General features: G+C 44.2%; 3 protein-coding genes across 3 annotated transcripts; all 3 read left to right on the forward strand.

Annotated features, from left to right (window-relative positions):
- Positions 1 to 645: 645 nt before the first annotated feature.
- LOC135495671 (glucose-fructose oxidoreductase domain-containing protein 1-like) lies at positions 646 to 2,679 on the forward strand. The gene has a single exon (XM_064784508.1). The coding sequence runs from the start codon at positions 729 to 731 to the stop codon at positions 1,965 to 1,967; it is 1,239 nt and encodes a 412-aa protein (XP_064640578.1). The 5' UTR covers positions 646 to 728; the 3' UTR covers positions 1,968 to 2,679.
- Positions 2,680 to 3,874: 1,195 nt separating this feature from the next.
- Positions 3,875 to 7,048, forward strand: LOC135495920 (protein dhs-3-like). The gene is made up of 6 exons (XM_064784945.1): positions 3,875 to 4,061; positions 4,346 to 4,530; positions 4,975 to 5,106; positions 5,454 to 5,698; positions 6,015 to 6,140; positions 6,581 to 7,048. Exons 1-6 carry the CDS (start codon positions 3,911 to 3,913, stop codon positions 6,675 to 6,677), a joined length of 936 nt encoding a protein of 311 aa, XP_064641015.1. The 5' UTR covers positions 3,875 to 3,910; the 3' UTR covers positions 6,678 to 7,048.
- Positions 7,049 to 10,965: 3,917 nt separating this feature from the next.
- On the forward strand, positions 10,966 to 17,019 carry LOC135495319 (uncharacterized). The gene is made up of 10 exons (XM_064783784.1): positions 10,966 to 11,630; positions 11,910 to 12,346; positions 12,768 to 12,978; positions 13,424 to 13,651; positions 13,952 to 14,629; positions 14,945 to 15,222; positions 15,593 to 15,772; positions 16,122 to 16,248; positions 16,409 to 16,578; positions 16,990 to 17,019. Exons 1-10 carry the CDS (start codon positions 10,994 to 10,996, stop codon positions 17,017 to 17,019), a joined length of 2,976 nt encoding a protein of 991 aa, XP_064639854.1. The 5' UTR covers positions 10,966 to 10,993.
- Positions 17,020 to 17,098: the final 79 nt, after the last annotated feature.

Raw genomic sequence — 17,098 nt, forward strand, 5'->3', positions numbered from 1 at the left:
CGTTTCATGTGCGTACTATGTAGTATGGATAGCCAACGGCAGGGGAGCCAGAAGCGGGCTCAGGACACAATTGAACCTGCGATAGGGTCCATGTACATTCTGTATACATACGTTTTTAAACATGACATTGGGACAACGTATTGACATATTTCGATTACCCGCCGTCGATACAGCTTGTTATTTGCTGTTGGTAATGACCTTATCTAATTACATGTCGTGATGGTATCATGGTATGATATTCATGTGAGGGGCAATGTCAAAAGTAATCGTGTGTTCATGATTTGTAGGGCCTGCTATTCGCCCATGAAGAATTGCTGTGGATGGCGCGTGAAATAATGCCCCAGTGCCATGTCGTGACACTATGTTGGCAGCGCACTTCGCTTGTTAGCATCACGAGCGCCACCGGCGGATCGCCATCTCACTACCGTAAGAAACTTTGTCGAGTTGGTATCCCATAGATTTTCAGTTATTTCAAAATTACAGAGTTAATCGGTTACATAACTCTGTGACAATTACACAATAGACTAATAAACTATATTCTATCGATAAATGCATTAAACTAATTTTATGAAATAAAAAAATCTGATATTCTTGATAGTTTACGGCATAGGCTGGCTGACTGCCGTCAAGCGGCGAATGTTTCAAAATGGCTTCCTTCGACTGCAAATTTTCCAAATTTCGCCAAAAATGACGCCCAAGAACCTTCGCACGTTATAATTTTCGTGCTAATGACAATAAATCAAAAGATATATTCATATAGCAACCGTGGGCCAAAATTCAGGACAATGCAACCAGGGATAGGTGTGTTTGGAACTGGTACGACAGTCCGATGTCTGGTGCCAATTTTGAAGACGTGTGGTTTTCAGGTGCAGGCTTTGTGGGGACGGACCAAGGACCTTGCTGAAGATGCAGCGCGGGATTTAAGTATTCCTTTTAGCACAAATAAAGTTGACGATGTTCTTTTGCACAAGGATGTGGACTTAGTTTTCATAAGTTGTCCGCCCCATTTGCAGTCGCCGATTGCCGAAAAGGCACTAGGTATTGGCAAACATGTTATCTGTGGGACTCCAGCTGGTCCAGGACAGATTGATGCATTTAAGATGGTTAGTGGTGCTCGATACTATCCATCGCTCATGTCGTTGATGTGCTATGGTTTGAGATTGTTGCCAGCTTTTGATAAAATGAAGACACTTATCAGTGACGGTTATATTGGTGATTTTATTGCCTGCGAAGCACGTGTTCATTGTGGCAGCATGTTGAAGGATGACTATGACTGGATGTGCGATGAATTGATGGGTGGTGGAGTGCTCAATACTATCGGTGGTACTATCATAGACATTGTCAGTTACGTGACCAAACAAAAGGCAGTCAAAGTTCACGGATTGTTAAAAACGTTTACAAAACAAACACCAAAGATAAATGGTATTCGCCAAATCACCAGCGATGATTTCTGCAGCTTTCAAATGGAGATGGAGAGTGGGGCTTGTGCAATAATAACTCTGAACAACCACATTCCTGGACAGTTCATGCAAGAGGTCCTTATCTGTGGCAACAAAGGGCGTCTGATTGCTAAAGGTGCCGATTTGTATGGCCAAAAGAATGAAGCGCACAAAGAGGAACTTTTGTATCATGACCCCATGAATATTCTTGATGTTCAGAGGTCATATGTTTCTGAAACAATCCGCGCAGACATTCCCATTCCATACTTAAAAGGTCTGATTAAGTTGATTGATGCAGTTAAGGATGCGTTTAAGTCAGTCGCAGAGCGCCATGGTTGGTCCAGAGCACCAGTCTCTCAAGCAGCTACATTTGAAGATGCACTATACATCCAGACCGTCATTGATGCAGTCAGAAAATCAAGCACCAAAGGGGAATGGGTGAAGGTGAACATTATGACGGAAGAGCCTGACCCTAACCCATTCTTGTCAGCAGCAGTCAGGAGAAGTACATTCTCCCTTTATTACTGAATCAGTCATCATGCTTCACTGTAATCGGCTAAGTAAACTGGGGACTGGCCAAATGCATAATATGCCCTTGTACATGTAGGCCATGGACCTAATCCAAAGAAGGATGTTTCCTATTTACTGACAATGTCAATCCCCAGTTTATTGTGCTGTCCAGTATTTAAAAGAAGTACAATAGAAAATGTATGTTAATGTAGACCATGTGTATTTGGGACACTAAGATAAAGCTGAAAATGTGTCAGATGATCAGTAGTCACAAGATTCATGCATGTCCAACTGCAGGCAAATCATGAAGACGTAGTGCAGAAAGAGTGGTCAGTCATTGACCCTTCTTCAAGAATTTGTTCTACATTTTTGTCGGTCAGTGATTCACATTTACAAATGTAACCGTTTAACAAATACACTAAAATCAAGTATCATAATATCAAGCTAATGAATGTACCCATTTTATTTTATGTTACATGTATTTCGAATGTTTAAGCTGTTGTAATAGGAGAAGGCTGTGTGGCCTGCATGCATGACATGTGCTAATAACTGGTCACAACAACCATCATGGTTCCAGGCCAATGTAAACTAGTCTGTTCGGACTCCTGTATGTAAATTTTATAAAAAGATGGCAGCACTTGCGCGACACGCATATCTCTCTTTGTCCTGTAGTGATCTTAGTGAAAGTTGGGAAGTGTCGTCTTGGCGAGTATTAAACAGTGTAAAGATGTACATGTCGTTTTGGCGTCTTTCTCTATATCATAGTCCTCTCAAACTTTGTTTCAAGGAGCTGTTTGTCTTGTAAAAGCGCTGAGCTGAGCCTTTATCATCTAAACACAATCCACAATTCAAGGCCTGCCCTCTCTTGATGTGCAACTTTCCCCACCATGTAAATATCCACAAAAGATTATGCAAGCCGAGAGGCTTAATGTAAATACTGCTCCATGCCAGTTGACAAAAATGTCACAAAATGGTTATTACAGCATGACTGCTCCGTCGTATAGCCAACACCGTGACACTCACAACCAGACCAATACATGGCTCCTAGACCGAGAGACCATCCCAACTCATCAGTCAAGAGAGAGATGGTTGCTCCACCATGTCACCAATACCGCAGGACTGTCACCACCATACCAATGCGGATCTGCATGCTCCACTATGTCACCAAAACACGGCGAGACTGTCACAACAAGACCAATGTGGATGCGGGTACCGTGTGGCCAACACCACCAGACTGTCACAATCAGACTGCATTGCGGACATATCTTCTCAACTGTGTCATTAACACGCGGTGAGACTGCCAAAACTAGGCCAAGAGAGACATAGGCAAGGCTGCTCCACCATGTCGCCAACATCGCACGATCGACTGTCACAATCAGATAAATGTGGATGTGGCTGCTCCATCGTTTCACCAGCACCAAGGTGAGACTGCCACAACCAGGCCAAGAGAGACGTGGCTGCTCCACTATGTTGCCAACAATGGTAGGTCACAACCAGACCGTGGACATGCCTGCTCCATCGTGTCACCAAAATGTCAGTCGAGACAAAGGAAAGCGTGGCTGTCCACCGTGTCACCAACAATACAAGACTGGCACAACGAGGCCGACACGGACGTCTTTGCAAGGCAAAGTTCGCTGCACACCCTGAACAAAGATCGTATTGCAGAACGTTTCGTTTCATGTTTCACACGAACGTATTTTCATAGGGACGCCGCTGGTTGTAAATTAAGTGCTACAACAGTCGTCCGTCAAAATAAAATAAAGAACTCGTGAACTTTTTTAAAGAGTACGTTTTGTGCCTCCGCTCCGACGGGTCACTGTCGGGCAAATGTCATAATAAACTCTGAAGTGTCCTCCTTACGGTATGGGAAGTTTGTGTTTATCACAATGGGGTCGTGTAAATACATGAATATCATTTTGTAGGCCTGTTGTTTGCTTAGTTTCGGAGTGGACGAGACGAAAATGGCAGTCTTGTGGAGAATTTTCCGGGAAATATTTTCGACATTCTGGCAGTTTTCTTACCACCTTGTCGTTGCCATTTTCAACACCTTTGTGCCGGCTCGATTCAGACAGAAGGATGTTGCCGGTGAGATAGTACTGATCACGGGTGCAGGTGCGTACTACAAGAGGATCAGGGATTTATAACGGATAGAAATGTCTTTTTTTTAAATTCGTCCTCTAATTCCTGAGTTTTATCCGTTTTCTTATAAGGATCCTTGATAAGTCGCTGTCAATCTCCCATGGAGCTTATCAACAGGAAAACGTTTAAATCACATGTGATTGGCCATGGTAGAATTTATTATGATTATCCCAAGCCATTCTATTACATAATTGTCATGCATGACATAATGAACATGTCACACCTACAGGACAAAATCGTCCAATACATCTTTTCAGGCAGCGGCATTGGTCGCCTAATGGCGCTGAGGTTTGCCGCCCTTGGCTGTTCCGTGGTACTCTGGGATATAAACAATAGCAACAATGAGGAGACAGCCAATCAGATAAGAGAACAAGGAGGTCAGACGACTACGTACACGTGTGACGTCAGTGATAGGAGACAGATAAATGAAACTGTTGAAAAGGTATGCAGATAAAAGAGGGGGAAACATTCTCCATCTTTTCGGTATTTCACAACCTCTTTTATGGCATGTGCTTGTAGACAAAAAGACATCATCATGCTGCAAAACAACCTCAATGAGTCTGGTTGTTCTTCCGCTTATGAGTTTTGTAGCATGGAACACATGTATCATTAATAACTCACCTTTTCATTTATACGCCTTGCGGCGAATGAGTCGTGAAAAGAATAGTCTTCGTGGACACTGAGAGTCTTCCAAGGCCGGTTATCGTCTGATCGGTTACAAAGTGACAACTGTGGTCAGGCGAAGGCGCACCTGCAACTTGCGTATTTGCGGCGTTTGGTACGCCCAAATATGCATGTATATCACGAGGTAAGAGTGCATGTCCTTCACGATTGTGACAAGATAATTGCACTATAAACCATTTTGGTTTCCGACTGTTAATTTCAGGTGAAAAGACACGTGGGGGATGTTGACATCCTGATCAACAATGCTGGTGTCGTGTCTGGCAAGCTTCTGACGGAGTGCTCGGATGATGACATCATCAAGACAATGGAAGTCAACATCATGTCGCACTTTTGGGTCGGTCGACATTTTTCCTTCCGGCAGATTATTTACATGTACTTGTTAATATTTGCGCGTTCACCCGCAAAAACAATTTGAGACCGATTCGGTGGAATCAATGAAATTCACCAATCTTTAGCAACCAAATGCCTTTAAATCAGAGTAAAGTAGAGCGTAAAGACTAACAATAAAGTAGTTCTACAATATGGCCATACGTGTATTACTTCCTCCTTTTCCTCACATGTCCCCTTCCTGTTACTCAGTTACTTTTTCATAAGATAGCATTTCATGTAGGTTGAAAAATGCAGTCCGAAACATACTCAATCAATGTGCCGAATACCAATTATATTTCTTTCCCACTGCAGACAGTCAAATCTTTCCTCCCGTCCATGGTGGAGCGCAACCGCGGCCACATCGTGACGATATCCAGCGCCACCGCATTTGTCGCATCTTCCCACCTGGTGGACTACTGCACCAGTAAATCTGCCGCCTTTGGTTTCAATAATGCCCTGAAGGAGGAGCTGAGAATTCTGGGAAAGGATGGAGTCCATACGACATGCGTCTGTCCATCTGTTATTAACACTGGGATGTTTGATGGGTTCAAGATACGGTCAGTGAAAACCAGATGATTATTCTATCATAATGTGCCATCTGTATCGTCTCTCTGTCATGCTTCAACCAACCTTTACAACGTAGATAGCTCAAATCGTGATTTTCTTTCCTAATTTGTGTGAAAGTCAATCAAGTCCCCTAGTAAATTAGTCTAATCATTACTCAAATGCGGATTGAGATGTTGGCCGAAAGGGCTGGTATGCGTAAAAACAATTATCCAAACAATCAACCTCATTTGATGACATCGAACAGAGACAAAATAACCTCGTTTTTGGTGCTCGTTCGCGTCTCTAATAGTCCATGGTCTATTGCAGGTATCCATGGATTATCCCTTATCTGGAGCCAGAGTACACCGCGGACAAGGTGGTTGAAGCCGTCCGGACCAACCAACAGATCCTCATCCTGCCGAGGATAGTTTACGGTGTTCCTTTCCTGTCATGGTGAGTATACGGTTATATACGAACCCCATAATGAGACAATCACATATCTGTTTCCTCTGCTTTGGGACGGACGAGTCAGAGAAGTATTGTTAGTACTGAAGTGTTTTTGTTGGGCAGGTATGATGTCATCGTCCCTTTCATTGAAAGTATGCTTGCTATTATTCTTCAATTCAATTCGGCATTTTCATTCAACAGGGTCATTCTAAATGATATTCCTAATGTTCACAATTATACTGCGGTTTAGATAATATCAGTAAAATCGTAATTACATGACCATGGCAACAAATGACGTCATATAGATCTGAATTTAGGTCATACCAAGTTCAAGTACCCACATTCAAAATTTAACCACTCTATAATTTGATTATCCGAAGAAGCGAAAAAGAACCGATGTTACTTCACTATGAAAATAATATAATTTTCCGCTTTTTTCTCCCCAGGATCTTGCCGGGCAAATGTTTGACTGTTCTACTCCAAATGCTGGGCTCGGACGAGTGCATGGAGAATTTCAAGGGAAGAGAGAAAAAGAACATATGATTTCTTATCAGGCAAGAACCAGGATCTCAGTAGTGACGCTAGTAGCTCACTAAAAGTTTCAGCTGAGGAACCTCCTTTTGCGGCCAAGACTTAGGCGTGACGGCTTCTATTTTCTACACTCCGGACGTAGTGGACTACACTCCGGATGCAGTGGACTTGCCTCCTCTCTCATACTAACGAGTCAAAGTTTTTTTTGCACTAAATTTTTTTCCTGCTCAAAATGAAACATCATCAGTCCCAAAAAATTTTTGGCTTTTGAAAATTTTTCAGACTTTTTGAACCGCTGATGTGATATACATGTATTAATAAAGGTTTTTCATGTCTACTATGGACCGTCATTCAAATAAAAAAAGAAACTGTATGATAACTTTTATAACGTTTATTTTAAAAGCATCAAGCGATTTTCTTTCTCAACTTACAGGAACTAATCAATACTTTATCTCACAATAAATTCCTTCATTTTGATTTCGACATTCTTTCCATACATAAATGAAAAATTGACCAATTCGCACCGATGACTACACGTACGTGTACAGTAATGCTGGGAAAATTAGGTTATACTGAAGCCTACAATTCGAATTAAATGCAATATTTTCGACCTGAATAAGCAAGCTTCATGAAATTAGGCTCGCAGACTACAGTACGAGGTGTGACTGACGACAGACTTGTCAAAATCAGGTAATACTAAAGCTTTAGTTGGCCTAAACGAAACAATCCAATTAACAGGCCTACTATGGCCTACGTGGTGGTGTATGACATGAAAAATACATACAAGGCGAAGCTTGAGCAGATAAGGGCCCTTATTTGGGCATCGGCGTCGATAAATATATTTACAGACTTCGTACCTCGTCGTTCGCAACTGTTCGTAAGGGTTTCGACACCTGTCTATTCTTTCTTCACAACGAAAGAGACGAAAGTGTTTTACAAAGAAAACGAACTGTGAAGAAAGAAATGTTCCACCAATTCATGGTCAGATTTCTTTGCATTGATCAGAAATACAAATCTTCTTCAAAACGAAACGAAAGGTGAAGAAGATACATGTATCTGGTCCGCTTGGTGTCCGTGAGTAAAATAGTCTTTGTTGGCTTTATGAGTAAAGTTGTATCTCGATAACGTAAGTTCATTGCACAATTGCTCCAACGGAAATTCAATTTTCCTGAATTTTATACCACCCGAAGAATCGTCCCATAAGCATAACGTGAGAATAAGAATGTTTGCAGCGAATGTTCAGGCACAAAAAAGAGTCCGTAACACATTGCCTTGTGTTGGCAAAATGTATCCAAGATATAATGAGCTGTGCGAAAAATGCAAAAATGAACTGTGAAATATTTCTTTTTGAGCACCAGTAGTAGGCCCCTATACATCAATTCGTAGAAAAGTTAAGCGTCGTTGTATTACAAATGTCACAGCAGATGCGCCATTCCTCCTGATCCTGCACTCTCCTCCCCAAAGATGTTGGACATGCCGTTTCGCCGCTGCCGTAAGCGTGGGAGAGCAGCGTCGAATAACTCTCTTTCATCCTCGTCCAAGATGTTTATATTCCATGACGAATATCCCGGTATCATATTCAACCGATGGACGTTATTGCACAGATTCTCGATTTCAGTTTCCTCCAAGCCCTCGTAAATATTGGGCGTGGCGTGTCGTCTGCACTGTGACCGTTGTTCCTGATTCCCAAGGAGGCACATGAGGCTGTTGTGAAGATTCTGCTGCGAGAATTCATCAACGCCGTCGTAGATATTGTACAGGGCGTTCCGGCGGGACCCTGAGTTGGCCCGCTGGCGAAGCTCCTCTTGTTCGTCCTCCTCCAGGCGAAGACACGAGACAGCCGTCAGGAGATCATGCTCATTCATTTCCTCAATATCGCCAGAGACATCGGGAACAGCGTTTCGGCGGCTCCGTAGACGGGATGTCGGTTCTTGGTACTGGAGTCGCAGGCAGGTCTCGCACTCAGTCAGGTTCTGGACGTCCGTTTCTGCAACTCCCTCGAAGATGTCAGCAACACCACCCCTTCGTCCGCGTCGGCGTCTAGATTCTGCTGACCTGGCAACAGACATATCGTTTGGTTTACCTCTGGTCAAACTTATCGTATAAGTATATAAGCTTTGCCGATACTTGTATCGCTTCCTTCTCGTTGAATTGTGTTCGTTTGTTATAAAACAACCAGTAGAATGGCACTGTTAATATAGGCCTTTTATTGCTAAGAATAGTACATTATGACGTTTGAAGGGGAATTCCTCGAGGCCACGCAGGGGAATGCCCGTGACGTCATTGGGATAGCCTGACTGAGTCAAGCAAATCCTGACTGTTGACCCCAGATTGTGAAATTTGTTTTCATAAGTTGATAGATTTGCTTATTTATCTTCCAACAAGTACAGACAGGTTCTAATTAATCACCACCAAACTAGACCACAGACATTATGTTAACGATCAGAGGTCAATTTGGTTATCAGAAAATGATGCGCCCTGTGCTACTTAGTTTGGTTAGTTCCAGTGTTGTTTTTTATTAACTCAGTTTAATAAGCTGATTGGTTGTAGATATACCACTGACGTCAATAGTGGCCAGATTACCGTTTTTGACCCTGACCTAGTCGTTGAAATCCTACACTCCCAAAATCTGCACTGACACAAACGGTCCTTGTGGCGATAGGACTTGTCTCGGTTGTGATTATCAGACCATGCGTCCCATATTTCTAAAGTCAAGTGCTTATTTCCTTGTTCATGACATTGGAATGAAACGAAAGATCCAAAAATTACATTTTCTGCGCTTAAAATCGGTAGCTTCTCACCATAGGTAGGCCTAGAACTACGCTGATATATACGTTAAAATAAACTCTAATGCAGAGTCAGTCGTATCCTCGTTACTCGGTCGATAGTGCCGAGCGTAGGCCTGAGCTTCAGGATGGCAATGCTATATGATCTGGCTATTACTCATGCCAATAGTTATATGTTCAGCAGCAGCAGATACCGACGGTAGGTAGCAGTGATAACATACTTAAAAGATGGCTGCATTCCAAGTTTCATCAGATGGAAACCGTAGCGGAGCCAATATAAACATGGATATCAAGATTGAGTGATATCTCCCGATCAAGGCGACAACATCAACTTGTTGCAATCGTCCATCACTGTTTACAGCCCCCACCCGCGCGCGCCATCCCGGGGTACACACGGGGTACACACTGAGGTACAAGGGTCTGTCAATCGGCAAAACTATGAACTCCCTCTCGCTATGAGGTAGGCGCGAACATGTTTTTTGAACTATTTCACGATGTATGTCATGCCGATGGTGCAATCTGCATACTTTAGAGATGTAATGGAAACCGCGCAAGTGCGTGTGACGTCACCATTGTTACATGTGACCAACTCACACAGACGCTTATTGAAACTAAAAGGCCATTATCAATAACAACAGTACCACAATGATTGTTTTTCTCATCAGTTTTGGCAGGAATGTAAACCACTGGACGCCTTTATGTAACACTCCATATTTGGCTTCCGTGAGTAAACTTCGCGTCCATCCGCACGACGGAAATTTACATACCAGAAGCCGTTAACGGACAACCTCGGTCCTGGTTCTATGACAGTGACAGTGCATTGATATAGGTACATTTCTCTCCATGGTCATGATGTAACGTATAAGTCACCCTGAAGGAGGTGGAATGTCATTGTATCTCGTGTTGCTATTGGAAATGACGCGTTGGCGCAAGTGACCATCTGAATTGCCAAAGCCGTGGGAAAGCGGTCTATGAAGAATAGCGCTTCATTTTCTTCCCAGTTTCACCGTGATTTTGTGTGTTAGATTATGAAAACATTACTCTTGGACTCTTGCGGTTTCTATTTAATTTAGCAACATGTGCATAAGGATTGTCTTTTTGTGTTTCGTTTTTATTGCAACGAAACCTTCGCTACGTCAAGCGCTAATAACTACTGCACGTAAGTAAATGTCCTCGTGATGCCTTTGTGATTGTTGGTTGCATTTCCTGGAAACAGGCATCCATCGAATCTGCGGACCGCCACCGAATATCCGTCTGATTTTGACAAAGGCCCGAGCTTTTTTGGTTTTTGCCTCAACACATGCCACGTCTATCCCGGGGCGAAAAACGATAGTGTTATTGAGGCTAACGTTAGAATTGTTTTCGTTGTTAATTTTTCTTCGTGTCAAGTGCCACGCCAATGATAGTGCAATTTGTCTTTGGATCTTCCGGAGGTCGAGTCGACCTTTTGCGACGCATGTCAAGCGCCGACAGATCGGCATGTTTGGACTAAGAACAGAACAATAGAGCTTCACATGAATAAATTGTAAAACATTAATTATTATGTTAGGAAACACCTTTGTTCTTCTACTTCCAGCGCTGAACAATTCAATAAACGCGTCCCCTACCGGCATTCCCCAGTACTGCCCGACAGATGGTAGTAGCTTTACCGTCGGAGACAGTAACCTCCAAGCAGGAACTCCTCAACCAGCTGGAATCTATTTACTCAACGTCAGCATCGTGTGTGAGGGTTATCTCACCAGGTGGCACTACAACCAAGTCCAAGTCACGCAGAAGCCCCTCCATCTTGGAGTCTTCCGACCTTCAGGCAAGGTCAACGGTGTGACGTTATACAGGCTTATCGGCCGGAATGAAAACGATGGCGGTGATATTGGAAGGAAGACGGTCTACTTTAATTCTGACTGGTTCATTTACGTGATACCAGGAGATCTGGTCGGATATTTCACAAGAGACGGAATTATCAATCCAATGCCAATCGCTGGACACAACCAGAGCTGTTCGTATTCGAATCCAGAGCCCACGCCCTGCATCAATGAAGTTGAGTTCGTTCCCTTGGCGGGCCTGGTTCAGTCTATTGACCTTTGGTTAAACATGGCCCTAGAAATTCCGGACTCGTCCTTCAAGATGCGATTTAGCCCTTTAGAAGTTGTCATCCAGCCCCAGAAGCGTTGGCCGCAAGGTAAGCTGATAGTCGCAAATTCTATCACGAGGCCCCTTCGTGAGATACTCGGCTCGACAAATTAAGCATTTATTAGGGTTAACCATAAACAACCTACGCTGCACCACGTTAGAACGACCTACACTGAATACAAATTCCCGTCGTCTTATCCCGCGGTCAAATGCAGACCCGTAAATGAGTTGTCCATCCATTATGTATATGGCCGAACTGAAGGCCATATGGAAATAACTTCTCTGAACTTTTTATTGTTGCGGTGAAGTTCATCACATTGTCTTTCAGATAAAACGGTCACCTGTGGCAATAAAGAACCTATTGGTGTTCTCCACAGCCAAAACAACTTCAGGAACTTGACTGCCCCGAAAGGTGCCTACATCCTCAACCTTACCATACCATGTAATGGGGAACTGACCGCGTGGAACTATCGTGCCACGGTGCCTGGTACAACTGTTTGGTTGGACCTCTGGAGACCCGTCTCGACTAACGACCCCACAACAGTCACGTTCCGCCTCCAGAAGAAGTTTGAACACACCGCAACAGGGCAAGGCTTCCAGTATATCACTGTCTCCAACACAGAAGTTATGTCAGGTGACCGGATTGGTTTTCATTACGAGGCTGGTGTCCAAGGCAACAGTGTCATCAGCATGGCGGAATACCCTCGGGATGCATGTTATTTGAACATGGGGAGTGTCTGCCTCAACGAAAGGGATTTTTACGAGGTAGTGAAAGTCAAGTCACAGACATGAAAGTTGGGTCTTTATCCACTAAGATCTTCACCAACGTAGTATATAGTCACTCAACTCAAGGTACACAAGGTTTGATGGCAGGGAAGTCGAGCTCAGAGGCAGGATGACCGAACCCAGGGATCGAACTCGATATTTCATGTTCTCTTCACGCTAGAAGCTCTTTTGTGACACATCTTGGGACACTAGCTTGCTCCTACCTCCAGCAGCAGAGGCGTCTTGTATTTGACAATACTGAATCTTCCAGCGGTATTGCTCCGTAGCCTCCGCCCATGTACGCGCGTTGTCTGGAAGCTGAGCAATGTCAACATATTGAGTGTCGAGATGGTATTGACATGCGAGTAATGTTATCTACAGGCTTGCTCCATATTCGTTGACCCATCCCTACCTTTTTCAGGTTGCCTTTGACGCTCGTCTGAATGATGCCAACCTTGAGGTCGGCTTCGACCACACGTTTCCTTCCTACGGAGCGACTTGGACAAGGCGGGCCGCAGCAGTGTCGGTTATCGTCATAAAAAAATGGTTCCAGCCACTAGATCCGGATTCTACACCGTCATCAGCAATACCGACATCAACACAACTATCACCCTCAGAAATATCTAACCCAGGTAACACCAGTTCTTTAGTAGGCGCCTATTACTTATTCCACCTTAACACACAACGCGTTGACATCGCTGCCCCCTCAGTACGTTGCCTTCCCGTCACATCCTAGTGACGTGCATGTGCATGTTAATGTATATGGAAGCGGGAGCTTGTTTGTAGGATGGATGTACGATAGAGAAAGAATATGTTAAGTAGGATGTGTACCTGGTCTTGTTCTAAAGCTTGAAGTCTTTGAGTAAATGTTTTGATATTCTAATATTTCTTCAATGATTCTACGTTTACTGACATTACTCGGCCCTCGGAACCGTGAGGGGAAAGTATGATCACTTCCATCTAGCACTCGAACTGCTAGCTCGAATGAGCGAATAGTCTTCTCACTGACAACCATGATAGTTCCGTAACCCTGCAGACAGTTTCACTTTTCCATCAATCGCATGCCGTCTATTTCAGATTGTTACGTCTTCAAGAACGCAAAATGTCCTTTCACACCATACAACTCCAGCGATCTCGTCGATTTAGAAAGCTGCAGATCAATATGCACCGAAGAAAATGCCTGTGAATCGTTTCTGTATTATGAATTGACCACATCAAAAATGTCAACATGCTACCTGTATGCTCCAGCATGTTCTGATGAGGAATTTGTGTCAGTTGGGCAACCGGGCTATCACCAGTACACAAGTAAGTCTTGGCCGCGGGTTCATGGAATATCGGCATCGGTGTAACATTGAACAAGTCTGAGAAACCCAGTGTCCAGGAAACGAAATGGTTTGATTACATGCCGATCTACCGGCGCTCTGTGTACATATCCTTCTGAGAGGAGGAGACATTTAGGACTGATGTTCACCGCTGGTAAGTCGGCATGAATGATTAATGAAAATCAAGTTCACGATTGCAACAAATACATATTTGAATGGTTCGCACCTCATGCAGTTCTTCATATACGACAATTTGGAATAGTCTAACCGCTTTCCTTTGCAGAATGCATGCACGCAGCTGGTGCAAGCGGTGACCCGAGTGGTAGTGGTAGTGGCAGTGACAGTGGCAGTGGTAGTGGTGGCGGCAGTACTAGTGCGCCATACCCACCCAGCGACGCTCCACTCTCTTGTTCTGACGATGTTCTCCAATCTATCGGCAACAGTACAGCCGTCAACACCCAACCAAGGAAAGCCTTACTCTACCTGATGAACATCACCATCCCTTGCGAAGGGCTCATCGAGCAGTGGCGATATTACCAACAGGCAGAGAGCAACAACACCGTGCAAGTGGGCATCTTCCGTCGATCTGGGGTGGTCGACGGACATCCGACAGTGAGGATCATCGGAAGGAATGAAATCACTTCATCAGGCGATATCGGAAATGAATCTCATCCAATCGCACCTTGGTATCGCATTTACATCAAACCTGGCGATTTGATTGGTTTAATTTTCGAGTCGTCGGTAGACCAGAATCCAATCCCCATTGCTGGGGATGATCTCAGCTGCTCGAGGACAACTGCTGTGGACTGTATCAGCGACGATTCCTTTTACCCGATAGCTAAGTTAGACAGGTACAATTCTTCCCTCTGGGTAAACGCAGCGGTGTATCTACCTCCTGCAGACAGTTGGTTTAGGGGATTCGCAGCTTTGGAAGCCATTGTGAGACCTCTGCATCGGAATGGTAAGTATTCGTAAAAATTCTCGTCATCGAATGAGATGGGGATTGTCTTCCCAATTTGGTTGCGCCATGGTATATTTTGGCGACATCTTTTTGCGATTTTGGCAGAACCATGCCAGCAGCCAGCCACCAGTCCCCAGTCGCCAATGCAAGAAGGTTATGGAAATTGGTGTAATGACATTCGATGAACTGGACCCAATTTCAGAGAACTTCCAAGGACTGCAGGATGACGTCGAGGAATCGTGTTGGCGACCTATGCTCCACTTGGAGTATGGAATTAAGTCAGGCAATGGGCTAGTGACCATCGTTTGTTTTCAGTTTCAGATCACCTACCCTGTGAAATGATCGAACCTTTCGGAATCGTCAACGCAAATGCCAACTTCCCTAACCAAAGCGCCAAACGTGGTGTCTATATCTTAGACATCCTAATTCCCTGTGATGGCGTCATCAAAGATTGGTTATTTTTTGCCGAAGTGGAGGCCAACATCGTCTTCGATGTTTGGAGGAAGGTGACCAGCCCAAAGGGTGACATAATACTCGTCCTGATAGATAAGCTACACCATCATATCACCAAACGAGGTCACCAAGTTATTAGAGTGAGTACAGGCATGAACTCCCGCAACCACCGACCATGGCTGGCACGGAAATGATTCCGGACACCCTGTCGAAACAACACAAGTGGGGTCCTTAAAACGAATGATTCTGTGGGCGCACCTACTTTACATTTGAGTCATTCCCAATACCTTCAGTACTGCCTATAATCTTCCTTTAAGGTGGTGAAAATCACTCCCTGCTTGATCTCAATCTCTGGCCCAGGACGGTAGTTAGATCAAAAACAATGAGTGATATGCATTGTACATGTACTTACATCAAATGATGACTCTTCTTTACCTTTACTGCATTATCAGTATTCCAAACAGAGCATCTGACCCCCCAACATCACTACCTATATATTCTACCTTTAAGGTTGTGTCAAACCGAACTAAGGTGCTAGCTGGCGACATGATAGGGTTCCATTACGAAGAAGAGGTCCTAAACGATACTGTTCATAGCACCATCAGCATGGCAAACTACCCGAAACATTCATGTGAGGGCGGGTTCACGTCGTCCACCAGTGCTTGCGTCCACCAAAAGGACTTTTATAAGGTACTCCAAAATAATCACCATCTTCATTATAGTATAGCATTCCCCATCTGCGTTATTAGGAGGACAGTTGTGTTCTCGTGATCCAAGGCGTCTGTGGTTGTTGGCTCAGCATGGTCATCGAATAGAAAACTGCTCCTGGATGGATACAGTTCCAGATAGCCAGACTTCTTCCCTGCAGAACATGCTCTGATGTTAGGTTACCGGGTCCACATTCGACTGTCATGACTGGAAACAGTAGGATGGCACCCTGGTCTCGTCTGCTGTTGGAATCCGCACTGCCAAGTGGCCGTTTGAAAGCGTTTTGAAAGCTGCCTTACATTGAATGCTGCTTTCCTTTTTCATACAACAGGTTGCATTCAGTCAATATTTAATAGACAATGATCTTCCCCTTGGAGATGTTTTCTTGCCAGACCAGATCTACTGGAATTGGAGTGCTGCCGCAGTGGCAGTCGGCGTGAGTGCGGACGATGGCGAAGGTACGACAGCTTCAAAATTGACAGTAAATTATGTTGACATTCATACGGCGACTTAATCAGAAAGCAAAAGCGTAGGTTTTTACATTATAGCAAGTATCTCTACGGCTTGGTGGTTTTAAAATCTTTTTCCACAACTCAGGTTTATGTTATCATTTTTCAGCTCCGATATGTGCTATCGAATTAACCATTGGCGGATTTGCACTCATGGGCCATGTTGCAAAGGAGGTCAGCGGGGTTGCCACGCTTGAAGACTGTACCATGATATGTCTCAACGCTCTCAGGACGTCACTCTCTGGATGCAAGGCGGCAACCTTTGATCAGAAAGCGAAGGCATGCATATTTTACCACATACCGAAGGACCTGGCAATTTGGGACTTTAAGAATGAAACTAGTTCGATCTATTTTGAGCCAAATTGCACAATTGATGCGTTAGCTACCACTACACAGATACCGCTTAACAACTCAGAGATGATGAATTCTACATCGACGATAATGCCCACTTCTACCGCAACGAAAATGTCCAATTCTACCTCAACGAAAATACCCGATTCCACCACTACGAATGTGGCGGCTCCTCAGTTCAATCCAGGTAAGAAAATTACAGATGATCACATCGGTTCCTCTCCCCGATTCTGAATGTCAGCGGTTAGAGCCACGACTGACGGGTAAAACCTCGGTGTAAAAGATTCCCACCAACCTACAAATCAAACAGAATGATAAATGCCGTTTGAATCTTTCCAGGGTCCGTGTGTAGTGTTGGTCTTATTCTAGTTGGACGCGCTCTCCACACCTTTGTCGAAAGTACCATGGACAGCGTTCTCTCTCTAGAGGATTGTATGTACCAGTGTCT

The sequence above is a fragment of the Lineus longissimus genome, chromosome 11 (genome assembly GCF_910592395.1).
Source record: "Lineus longissimus chromosome 11, tnLinLong1.2, whole genome shotgun sequence".
NCBI lineage: Eukaryota > Metazoa > Nemertea > Pilidiophora > Heteronemertea > Lineidae > Lineus > Lineus longissimus.

Coding starts and splice junctions, on each gene's coding strand:
- LOC135495671 (XM_064784508.1), top strand. CDS start 729: ATGACAATAAATCAAAAGATATATTCATATAGCAACCGTGGGCCAAAA.
- LOC135495319 (XM_064783784.1), top strand. CDS start 10,994: ATGTTAGGAAACACCTTTGTTCTTCTACTTCCAGCGCTGAACAATTCA. Junction 16,249..16,408: donor GAGTGCGGACGATGGCGAAG/GTACGACAGCTT, acceptor ATCATTTTTCAG/CTCCGATATGTGCTATCGAA. Junction 16,579..16,989: donor CCTTTGATCAGAAAGCGAAG/GCATGCATATTT, acceptor GAATCTTTCCAG/GGTCCGTGTGTAGTGTTGGT.
- LOC135495920 (XM_064784945.1), top strand. CDS start 3,911: ATGGCAGTCTTGTGGAGAATTTTCCGGGAAATATTTTCGACATTCTGG. Junction 4,062..4,345: donor AGTACTGATCACGGGTGCAG/GTGCGTACTACA, acceptor ACATCTTTTCAG/GCAGCGGCATTGGTCGCCTA. Junction 5,699..6,014: donor TTTGATGGGTTCAAGATACG/GTCAGTGAAAAC, acceptor GGTCTATTGCAG/GTATCCATGGATTATCCCTT.